This window comes from Populus trichocarpa, chromosome 4 (assembly GCF_000002775.5).
Source record: "Populus trichocarpa isolate Nisqually-1 chromosome 4, P.trichocarpa_v4.1, whole genome shotgun sequence".
Lineage (NCBI taxonomy): Eukaryota > Viridiplantae > Streptophyta > Magnoliopsida > Malpighiales > Salicaceae > Populus > Populus trichocarpa.
The window spans coordinates 23,134,752-23,147,082 of NC_037288.2; the positions used below are offsets into that span (position 1 = coordinate 23,134,752).

General features: G+C 33.4%; 1 protein-coding gene across 1 annotated transcript; it reads left to right on the plus strand.

Moving 5' to 3' along the window:
• The first annotated feature begins 2,207 nt into the window (after positions 1-2,207).
• Positions 2,208-9,169, plus strand: LOC18098357 (chloride channel protein CLC-c). The gene is made up of 7 exons (XM_006385014.3): positions 2,208-2,636; positions 3,647-3,847; positions 4,760-4,937; positions 6,143-6,405; positions 6,797-7,066; positions 7,461-8,589; positions 8,747-9,169. Exons 1-7 carry the CDS (start codon positions 2,467-2,469, stop codon positions 8,834-8,836), a joined length of 2,301 nt encoding a protein of 766 aa, XP_006385076.2. The 5' UTR covers positions 2,208-2,466; the 3' UTR covers positions 8,837-9,169.
• Positions 9,170-12,331: the final 3,162 nt, after the last annotated feature.

Consider the following 12,331-nt stretch of genomic DNA (forward strand, 5'->3'; position numbering starts at 1 on the left):
ACTCATGTTGTTGATTTCGAAGATGAGCCCGATTTAACTTCGATCGTCTTTAGAAATTATTTTTTTTAATTCATCTTTTAACATTAGGCTATTAGGTATTGAGCTTTCTAGTTTCTTATCTTTCCTTTCTCATGGGTTATCCTAAGTCGTGAGTTAGTCAAGTTAACTTTGGGTGTCATGGAGTTCTTTTCAATGTTTTTTTAATATTTTTTTTTCAATGTTATCCTTTGAAGTTAAGTTATTGGGTCTTGAGGTTTTATGATTTTTTATGCTTTTCCTTCTCATGAGGTTATCTTGAGTCGCGAGGTAGTCAGGTTAACCCAGGGTGACTAAAGTTTTTTTTTCATTATTTTTTTATTTATTTCACTTCGAACTTTTTTTCTAGGTCATTTTTTAAAAAAACTAATTTTTTTTATCCCAATCCCATGCCGTAGGTGGTGGGTTAGTTGAGTGAATTTGTGTTGACTCGTATTTTTTTTCTTCCACATTTCTTTTTTGAATTTTTTTTTTCAGTTTCATCACTTGATATTAGGTTGTTGGGCCCTAAACTTTGTGGTTTTTTTTGCTTTCCATTTTACGGGGTATCTCGATCTCATATCTCACGTGTTAGTCAAGTTAATTTAGATTCACTTAGGTTCTCATTGTTTGAAAATCTTTTTTTTATGTTAGAAAAAAATTTGACCCAACCTATAACATAGCGCGGTAAAAAAATCTAATATAAACTAATTGAGGAGGGGAATTCATTATTCCCCTCCTCACAAGCACTATTGATTTGCACATGATTTGTTTTATTTTTTGCTTTTTTTAAGTTTTATCCTTCAATATTGGGTTTACTTATCCAGGTTTCATGATTCAGGTCGTAAAATTAGCGGGTTAACTCAAGATTTTTTGTCATTTTCTTAGTTGATTTTTTTTTAATTTTATCCTTCAACATTTGGTTAATTTATTTTTTTTAGTTTAATTTCTATGAGGTTATCCCGATTTCATTACCATGGTCGCAGGTCTAGCGGCTTAATCCGGGTTGACTTAGGTAATTTTTTTTGTCATTTTTAATTGAGTCTGTCTTTTAATTTCATCATTTAACATTGGGTTGATTGAGAATAGAGGCTTATAATTTATTTTCATTTGCTTTCTATAAGGTTATTCCAGTCACATAACCCGAGTTGAAACTTTGACAGACTAATCCGAGTTGACTTGAGTTGTTTGTTTTTTGATCTTTTTTTAATTGATTTTTTTTTCAATTTCATCCTTTAATATTGGGTTGATTGGAAATTAAGTTTTTTTTTATTTGCTTTCTATAGATTTATCTCAGTCTCATGATTTGGCTTATGGATTTAGCAGGTTAAAGATTATCTGATTCGAGTCATAAATGTGTTATGTTAACTTAGATTGACATGAGTCGATCCAATATGTTTTTATCTTAAAAAAATTTTTAAAATGTTTTCTTGAATGTTTTTAGTTAAATTATATTTTTAACGATCACATGAGTTATCTTTGGATCTGTTAAGTTAATTGGGTTAATCCCTACACATTTTAAACTTTTTCTACTAGAAAAAAGCAACACCTAAATATTTTTTTACCTTAAAAAAATTGATCTACCGTAAAGTGTAGTGCGAATCAATTATCTAGTGTTGACTACATAGATAAATGAAACAAAAGCTATTAAAGCAATCTTAGCTCATGACTCGGCTAAAGACCCGTGGTCAAAGGTTGAGTGTGTTCACCTGAATTAATCCTAAACTATATCGTTTCAAGATTTTTTAAAGAAAAAATAAAATATTATTTTGAAAAATTATCGAAAAAAGTCAAAATCTAATTTTGAACTGATTATGGTTTGATTTACAACGTCAATCGGGTCATACCATGACAATTTTTAAGTGTGTTTGTTTTTGCATTTAAAAAATAATTTTTAATTTTTTTACTTCAAATTATTTTTAATTTTATTATTTTGAATCATTTTGATGTTCTATTATTAAAAATAAATAAAAAAATAAAAAAATATTTTAATATATTTATAATTAAAAGATATTTTAATAAGACAATCTCAGCCATAACTAAAAAAAGGATAGGAACGGCGTGACACCATACGTGAAGGCGGTTGTAACAACAATGAAAGAAACCACTCAAATACGTGGTAGAATTTGGTCGGCCAACGAGATACGCAAAAGGAGGAAATCACATGACAAAAGCTAAAGTCTGTGTCAATGAATAAACGTCCCCTCCATTTAACATAAGACGGACAGACAACTCAAGCTTCCTTTTATTTGTTCAGAAAAGAGAAAAGGGGTGGTTTGGTCTTGATGCACATAATTTGAACTTGAAAATCTAGCTTGAAAGGAAACAAATTTACTGCTGCCCCGTGTTTAGTATCTTTAGATAGTTGTATATAATTGACATGCAAATACAAAGACAGAAACTTTGACAGAGAGGAGGACAAGGGGGGGAAGAAGAAGAAAAGGGTTGAAAATGGAGGATTATAGTAATAGAGAAAAGAATGATTTAGAGATAGATGATGATAAGGAACACAGTGTGTCAATGTTGAGAGAGCCATTTCTTGTTAGGAATAGAAAGAACAATACTTCACAGATTGCCATTGTTGGTGCTAATACCTGCCCCATCGAAAGCCTTGATTATGAGTAAGTCTCAATATTCTTATTCTCTCTCTCTTTCTGCTAAAGCTTATGTCTTTTTTGTTCCTTTTATGTTAATCTCCATTGTCAATGTTACCCTTTTAGTTTCCATTTGTTTACCAATATTCTTATTTATCAATTATCACTTGGTCTGGTTGATTTTATGGTAGATCACCAGAGAATGCATTGATTTGTTGTTTGTTATATGGAAGGTTGAATTGGTTTAGTAGAAAAGGTATTGATGGCTTCTTCATTTACTGTTTTAATTGTTCCCATCATATCAATTTTCCTGTTCTCGTTCTGGATAGCTAGATATTGAAGGAAAATGGCAAAAAGGAAGGAACTTTTGTATATTGTGTTCTATGTTTTTTTTTGGGCAAAGACAATATAGGAGAAAAGGGAAATTTAATTTTGAACATTTTGTTGCTTGAATTGGGTTTTAGAACAAATAAGATCGCTCTCGAGCGAGTCAAGATGTGGATGTGGTTGCTTGCTCTTTTTATTTGTAGTTGTTGAGAACTAAATTAAATGTGGAGTTAGTTTCAATAAGAAGTATTTCTTGGACTCTTATCATTAGGCAAGTAAAGGTTGACTAGTTACATAGAGGATGACGACCATGATCTTGTGTTTCTTACTGTTCATTGAGTGTACTCAGGCTGTGATTGGTCTTATAGAATTGGGCTGTTAAAGTTATGTGGGGAACACCATTCTTTCCTAGGCTTGCCTTCCCATACTGCAGTTCACCTATGGCTTTCAGTTGGTGACCTTAGTTATCCTTTCAGTAACCTTAGGATGTTCACTGGTGCCTTCGTGCTCTCCTTACTGAGAATGGAAATGCTGAAATGCTTTAAGTAAGGGTATTGAAGGGGGAAAGACATTATTAAAGTTCAGAAGTACTCGTAATAATTTAGTCTTAAATATATTGTTAAAAGTTCTAAGCAGTATGCCATTTGTTCTGGAAGCAATGCTCGATTGCTACTGCATTCTGACCCACTTGTGTCTATGTATTTTTGCAGGATTGCTGAGAATGAACTTTTGAAACAGGACTGGAGATCTCGAAAGAAGGCTGAGATATTTCAGTATGTTGTCCTCAAGTGGACACTTGCTCTCCTCATTGGGTTAGGTACAGGGCTTGTCGGCTTTTTCAATAACCTTGCCATTGAGAATATAGCTGGTTTCAAACTTCTGGTGACAAACAATCTCATGCTTAAGGAGATGTAAGCGTAATCTAACTTAAAGTGTCTTTTTCATCATGCTGAAAGTGCACTAATTTTCAGTTAATTCTCTTGAGATTATACTATGAACAACTTTTTGCTGCATTTGGAGATCCATTAGGCATTGAGAGGGTAGCAATCCTTAGTCCCACACCACACCCGTTCCACAACAGATGACCCCCATTTGGAACCCAAGATCTAGCATTGGGTGTACCTTTGAGGACACAATTCTACAAAGATAACAGTTTTTTTTTCCTTCTATTTTTGTGATAACCTATCCTAGTTTTTGAGCTTGCATTTTAAAAAATTTATCAATCATGATAGCCATCCGAATCCCATCAATCTAAATTGAGTATGATTGTTAATTTTATTTTTAAGTCCACTCCATGCTTTATGTGCCCCGAAGTCTGATTACCAGTATCAGTTTGAAATATCAAGATATATTATTGGGCAGTAATGACCTTACATAGGTAGGCTTGAGTGCATGCACCGCCACGATTGTAAGAGCTATTAAAAGTTGGATCTATTCAAAGAAATTGTTGAACATTTGGTGATGCAGTTCTTGTGCACGAGAACTGTTGTTTTTCCTTCATGTTCTGTTGAATTTCCCCCATTTTTGTTCCTGGTAGCAACATATTTCCATGTTTGGGATACCTTTACTCTTGATTAGCTTTGGCTTCTATCTCGATATTTAACTCATGTCAACATGTTTTTTTATTTTTTTTATATATATGTTACACAACAAAGTTAATATGTGCGCTTCAGTTTTCTGTTATTTTGCAAATCAAGTTGTTATAGACTTTTGTCTTATCTTAGTAGTGATACTTGGCTATATTTTATCATGAAACAAGATACATGCTTTTGTGAGTTTTCTTATAATCAAACATGCTATGAATAATTCTTATTTCAGTACAGGTACTATCAGGCATTTGCAACTTATGCTGGTTGCAATGTGGTTTTGGCTATTGCTGCTGCAGCCTTATGTGCTTATGTTGCTCCTGCGGCAGCAGGATCTGGTATACCAGAGGTTAAAGCATACCTCAATGGTGTAGATGCTCCTTCTATTTTGGCACCTGCTACCCTTTTTGTAAAGGTGAATAACAAACTATCTGCAACTCTCTCTGTCTCTCTCTCCCACCAACTTCAGAATTTATATTGGTTCCCTCTATACAATTTTTTGAATTTAGTGATTGTCTGAATGTCTTACAAGCTGTTTCCTCTAATTATATAATTTATTTAAGTCCTTACCACTGCTAGTTTTTTTTTTGGCCACTTATTGCAAATTTCAAGACGCCAAGTAGTTCATGAAGTTGGGTAATAGCTGTTTAATAGCCAGTGATGTCCAAAGATAAAGAAAAGGCGGAAAGGTGAGAAACTTGCCTGTCAACAAAGCATCAGGTCACCTCTCAGATAGGGGATGATAACAAAGACATAAAGGCCAGATCCAATTCTCATGTTTCCAACAGACTCTAGATAAATCCAAAAATTAGGATCTGCTTGTTACTAGACATGCATCAAAATTAGTCAAATCATTCTAATACTTCATTGGTTAGCCTCCAAACATTACTCCAATCCTAGCATTTTTGTACAAGTCCAAGCTATTCTTTCAACTATTTTAAATGGAAAGCTTGCCAGTCTTCTGCATATTCTAGCCATTAGCAGAATGGATCACTCAAGTTATGTTATATGCAACAACTTGAATATTGTTTTTGAGGCATAAAAAAACATGCAGTTAACAAAGAAATCCATTGATTTTTCTGCATGCAAATGAATATTTGGTGACCAGCCAGTATATGTCTCCTTGAAACCCAATTAAAGTGAAATTGCCTTCCACATTGGTTGGTTTTATTTACATGTTTGATGAGTTTGGATGTGAATACGCTGCCTTGTCAGGATACATGGGGTGAAACTAGAAGTCACAAATCATTTGCATTAGTTCTTCCCATTGACCCTTTCATCAGAACACAAGCAAAGGCTAAACGAAGAGAAGAATTCTGTTAGTGTCTCTTAATCTGAGAAGCTTTTGCTTCAAATAGTTTTTATGCTGAGTGTTTCCTTTATTCATGAAATAATCTACTTTCTTTCATTGCTTTGGAAAAGCTAGCAATTATGATTTCTAACGCAGACAATTTTCCTGCCTTCTGTTGTTGACTGTCATTCCTTACTACTGTTTTTAGTTCATCATGATGAGCTAATTCATCACTGACATGAGTGGGGGCAATCTAGTTTTATAGGGTGGTTAGGGAATCTCTAAATTGTTGGTTATTTACTTTTTTATATTTAATTTGAACTTCTCAGATATTTGGGTCCATATTTGGGGTTGCTGCTGGATTTGTTGTTGGCAAAGAAGGACCCATGGTGCATACTGGTGCTTGCATAGCCTCCTTTCTTGGACAGGGAGGTTCTCGTAAGTATCATTTGACATGGAAATGGCTGAGATACTTCAAAAATGATCGAGACCGGCGAGATTTGATCACATGTGGTTCTGCTGCTGGTGTAGCAGCTGCCTTCCGTGCTCCTGTTGGCGGGGTCTTATTTGCCCTTGAAGAAGCTGCTTCCTGGTACCTCCCTGTTCTTTCAGCATCCTCTCCTTCTCCCCATTTCTCCATCCTTGAATTGGTATGGTAGCTTCTTTAATTTCTTATGTTTATGTTTGAATTGGTGTATCTTCTTCTATGATTCCAATTTACGTGGAAAAAATACATTCTCTTATAGATCCATTCATTTTGATTGACTAACTTGATGTTTTGTAAAACCCCAGAGAACTCTTTTAGCATTCAACAGGTTGCAGACAATTTTCTTTCACAGTTACAAGTGACCTTATTTCTGTAACCCTTGCTTTTCATGATTAGTATTGGGGGTGTTTTGTTTTTTTCAACTTCCACTTTTGAGTGTTCTTTTCTTCCTTACACTACAAAGAGGTGAAATGTATTATTTTCTTGTATCATTCAGGTGGAGGAGTGCCCTTCTTTGGAGGACATTCTTCACAACAGCTGTAGTAGCAGTTGTATTGAGAAGTCTCATAGAATTTTGCCGAACTGGAAAATGTGGGCTGTTTGGACAAGGAGGTCTGATCATGTTTGATGTAAATTCGACAAAAGCTACTTACAGTACCCCAGATCTACTAGCAGTTATGTTCCTTGGAGTGATAGGAGGTGTTTTTGGAAGCTTTTACAACTATTGTGTTGACAAGGTCCTTCGCACTTACAGCATCATCAATGAGTATGCACCAACAGTCTCTTCATATTATTTACTGTTAATCTTTCTTGCCATTTTGTTTGTGAATAGCTATGCTTTATATTTCATCATCCACCCTGATTTTGAACAGTTAAAACGAAACATGGAAAAGTATATTTTTATTCGTATCTACATTTCCAGAAAAGACTAATCCTGCTATTATTTTTAATTTCCATTGTAAAACTCTTTTATCTCCTACATGGACTGTTTGACTTCATCTTTCCAACCTTTATTGTTGCTTTTGATTCTTGCTTTACTAAGACACGATTAATTTTCTGACACAAATTTGTTAGTTTAGTTTCTCAATTATTTGAAATGCATGAATTAGTGGATGACTGACAATATATTTGCTGGTGCTGATGGTTTGAACAAATTACAGGAGAGGTCCTTCGTTTAAGATCCTGCTTGTTATTGTCATTTCCCTGCTGACCTCTTGTTGCTCCTACGGCCTCCCATGGCTTTCACAGTGCATTCCCTGTCCCCCTCACCTGGCTGAGCAATGCCCCACTGAAAGTCGCTCTGGAAACTTCAAGAATTTCCAGTGTCCACCAAACCACTATAACAATCTTGCTTCCCTCTTTTTCAACACCAATGATGATGCCATCCGCATCTTATTCACTTCTGGCAGCGAAAAAGAATTTGACCTCTCCACCCTTCTGGTTTTCTTCGTTGCTATTTTCTGCCTTGGCATTGTTACTTATGGCATTGCTGTTCCCTCTGGGCTCTTCATCCCAGTCATTCTTGCTGGGGCCTCTTATGGCCGTCTTGTTGGAACACTGCTCGGTCCCCTTTCTAATCTTGATGTGGGTCTCTTTGCCCTTCTTGGAGCTGCCTCCTTCCTTGGTGGCACCATGAGAATGACAGTTTCTCTTTGTGTCATACTTCTCGAACTGACTAATGATCTGCTTATGCTTCCATTAATGATGCTAGTGCTCCTCATTTCAAAATCTGTGGCTGATATTTTCAATAAGGGTGTTTATGATCAAATTATGAAAATTAAAGGATTGCCTTATATGGAAACCCATGCAGAACCATACATGAGACACCTTATTGCAAGTGATGTTGTTTCTGGTCCATTAGTTTCATTCTCTGGGGTTGAAAAGGTAGGGAACATATTACATGTCCTGAGAGTAACAAGGCATAATGGATTTCCTGTGATTGACGAGCCGCCTTATTCAGATGCTCCAGAATTATGTGGGCTTGTCTTGAGGTCTCATCTGCTCGTGTTGCTTAAAGGAAAGAAATTTACAAAGCAGAGAGTAAAGACAGGATCAGATATTGTGAGGGGTTTCAAGGCACATGACTTTGCAAAGGCTGGATCGGGCAAAGGGGTGAAGCTGGAAGATTTGGAGATCACAGAGGAGGAGATGGAGATGTATATTGATCTCCATCCTATTGCTAACACATCTCCATACACCGTGGTTGAATCCATGTCTCTAGCTAAAGCTGCTGTTCTCTTTCGCGAACTTGGCCTTAGACACTTGTGTGTGGTGTCGAAGACGCCAGGGGTAAGAATCTCCCATTGTTCATATACATGTTAATAAGCAAATGAACACTTGGGATTTCGTTTCAGATTTGCGTTTATCCATTTTTCTTGCTAATGGTTTGTCTAGAATCTATGCAAATACTCATGCAAAGATTTCCTCAAATTTCTCTATTTTGCAGATGCCTCCTATTGTTGGAATCTTGACTCGGCACGACTTCACCCCGGAGCATGTACTGGGGCTTTACCCACATATTAAACCCCACAAGTAGGGCAAGCAAGCTACCTAGTTGTGTGTTTTCTGCCTGTGAGGACTCGTTCTTATGGAGCTTTTAACTTCCCCTTGCCATTGCCAAACCGAGGGAATTATTGGACAAAGGATTCTCTGCAAGGAATGGATTTTACTATAATGGAACTATGAAACAGTGTAAGGAAAGTTGCTTATCTTAGAATAATAGGATTTGTATTCTAAGATGCGTGGCAAGGGCATTGTAGTATGGTTGTTAAACTCAGGTTGGCTTGACTCGGAAAATCTACGACTCGGAACTCATGACTTGTAGAAGGCATTTACCCTTATGAAACCTGTTTGATCTATTCAAACCTCATTTAGACATAGTTGGGTCAATATCAAAGAATTTTTTTTAAAAAAAAGAGAGAAAAAACGAAATGATTTCATTGTAATAAAAAAAAATGATTAAGCTGAATTGATTGAATGAATATATGGATACAGTGATCTTAGCTCTTTTCTGGATAAGTGTTGGAGCCAGGTCTAACATTGTATTTCAAGCTGTTTTTTTTTTTTTTTTTTTTTTCATTTGTAAGGTGGGCACTAGAGCTTACCACATGCCAGCAGGTTTGATATTGCGTTCCAAACCACACAGCCAAAATGCGAGAACCTAATGGTTGTTGAAAGACCAGCATTAGCAAGCCAATCCGCCCTGCTCTGGCTCGTGTGAATTTGCTAGCTAGCTTCTATGTATCAGACTGTTAAAATGTATGTTTGATTAGCCACTCCTGAAATGGAGGCTAATGACATCGGCATCAACATAACGAAATTGTTGAAAATAAACTTGATTAGCTATTGTGGGTTTGGAAACTAATAAGTTGTATTAGTATCGATATTTATTTGGACTTGATTAATCATTTCTGGTATAGAAGACTAATGATACCAACAAGAATAATTGGTATCAATATTTATTTAAATTTTATTAGTCCTTCATGATATGAGAGACTAATTATACTAATGATGATCATTGGTATCGATATTACTTGAATTTCTTGATGTTAATGCAAACAGATTGACATTAGCATGTACTTGAAAACTTAATTAGCTGTTCAATAAAATAGAAGTTAATGATACAAGGTGGATTAATATCGACATGCCCCTGATAAAACCATACTCGTGGTAATTGTTAATGATAATATAGATAACTAGAGTAATAAAGATGAATTTATTTATATTAATTGATGTAATAATTATTTATTAATTATTTTATTAATTTATGTTTTGTATGTTGTGCTTTTCAGGACTACCATACTTACACTAGAAATAGATTTATCTTGTTTCTTTTGTTCATATACGCCTAAATATATCACGTAAACTTTAATGCTTGATTTTTGTTTGTATTTGTTAGATTTTATATAAACTCTTAACTATTGTAATTAATATGTTATATAATTAGTTTGAGGTGATATTGAGATGAATTGAAATTATTGGTATGAAATAGTAAAAAAAACAATATAAAGACATCTTACACTTATTATTCATACTTAAATATAATTTACAAAAAAATGCTATTTATCTATTTTTTATAAATTAAGATTAATCATATTAATTAAGAAATTATTTTCAAAACTTAAAGTTCACTTTCTCTAGTCTCGAACTATAATCTTCAAATTTAAAAACCATAACATCTATCTTCTTCTTACGACTAATCATTTCCTTATTTTTTTACTTGAAAAATTATGATAATAAATATATTATGAGATAAAAGGATTCAAACCCATTGTCGTTCTTCAATGTCTTGATTTTTTACAAGTTCTTTTTTTTTCCTCTTTTAAATAGCCTTTCTTGGAGAAAACTGAAGTGAACAAATTGGGAGAGAATTGGAAATTTCATATTTATTTAGTGCCTATTTTATATTATAGTGGAGTTGGTAAAAAAACAAGTTGAGTTAAAAGTAGGTGTTTAATAATTATCTTAATGACCATAGTTTTGAAAACTCAATGCACCTAAAACCTTTTTATTTGACAATGTTGAAATTTAATATGTTTTTAAATCATGATTTTAGATGCAAACCATGATTTTGAAAACACAACAAGGGTAGTATGTTTGATATTTTGGTGCATGATATTTTTTAAAATTATTTTTTACTTGAAAATACATTAAAATATTTTTTTTATTTATAACATCAGCATATCAAAATAAAATATACTTGTAAAACATGCCCAAAAACATAAATCATCACACTTCCAAACACTAGTTCATGTGTTCGGTATATTAATGAGTTTAAATTAGTGTAAGTTGATCTGTGTTTTAGAATCATCAAACACCAGCTCATATGTTTGGTATATTGATGAGTTCAAATTAGTGTATACTGATCTGAGTTTTAAAATTATCAATTTGAAATATACTTTTTAAAAATAATTTTTAATTTAAAATATATTACAATAATATTTTTTTATTTTTAATATTAACATATTAAAATTATATAAAAAATATATTTCTCATATGTAAAAAAAGCAGATTGAAAATCATGGAGTTTCGAAATTCAAATTTATATACTTAAATTTCAAAATTGCCATGTAACCACACTCATTCAATATGCCCACCCCCCTATACGTGTCGCCTTTATGCAACGCCATGCGGTTGACTCATTAAAATGCGTGCAAGAATGGTTGCCCACGATGTATCATCCTAATTCCTACACTCAATACACGTTGGATGTAATTGGCTAAAAATATAGATTAGGGATACAATTGAGCTTACACATTGATAAACATGTTCAATCAAAGTAGGCTAGAGCATGGTTGTCATGTCCATTATGAGTTCCAAGGATCACTAAGGTCCTTTTCGGAGTCGTGGTTGGACCGGTTTTTTTATAAAATTTTAATATTTTTAATTTAGTTTTTATAATGTTTTTAGATTATTTTTATATATTGATATCATAAATAAATTTTTAAAAATAAAAATTTATTATTTTGATGCATTTTCAAAAGAGAAGCACTTTGAAAAGTAACCCCAACCACACTTCTAGACAGACCATCGGTTAACACGTATTTATTATTTTTATTTAAAACAAGATTATTTTTTTTAAATTTTTTTTCTTATTTATGATTTGACCAGGCTTGATGAAGTCAATTAAATTTGTTAAGTAACTTGAAATTGATCAAATCTATATAAAAAATTATTTAAAATAAAACATAAACTAGGTCAAGTTTTAAATCATGATCATGTGAGATCAAATCTAATTTAATAACAATGGTCTCAAGTATTAACTAAAGTTACTAAACAAGGCCCGACTCACGAGTCTACTCAAGGTTTGAGTCATGAATTGAGTTGGTTAATTCAAATTAATTCAAAATAATATTTTTTTAAAGTAAAAAATAATGTTATTTTGATTATTTTTTAAAAATTAAGTATGGTTTTGACTCGATCGATCAGATCAGAGGTTTATCCCCTAAATCAATCGAATCTAACCAAGTCAAATCTTACAATTTATTTTTAAATCTAACATAAATCAAGTTCTGGATTGATGAGTCACCGA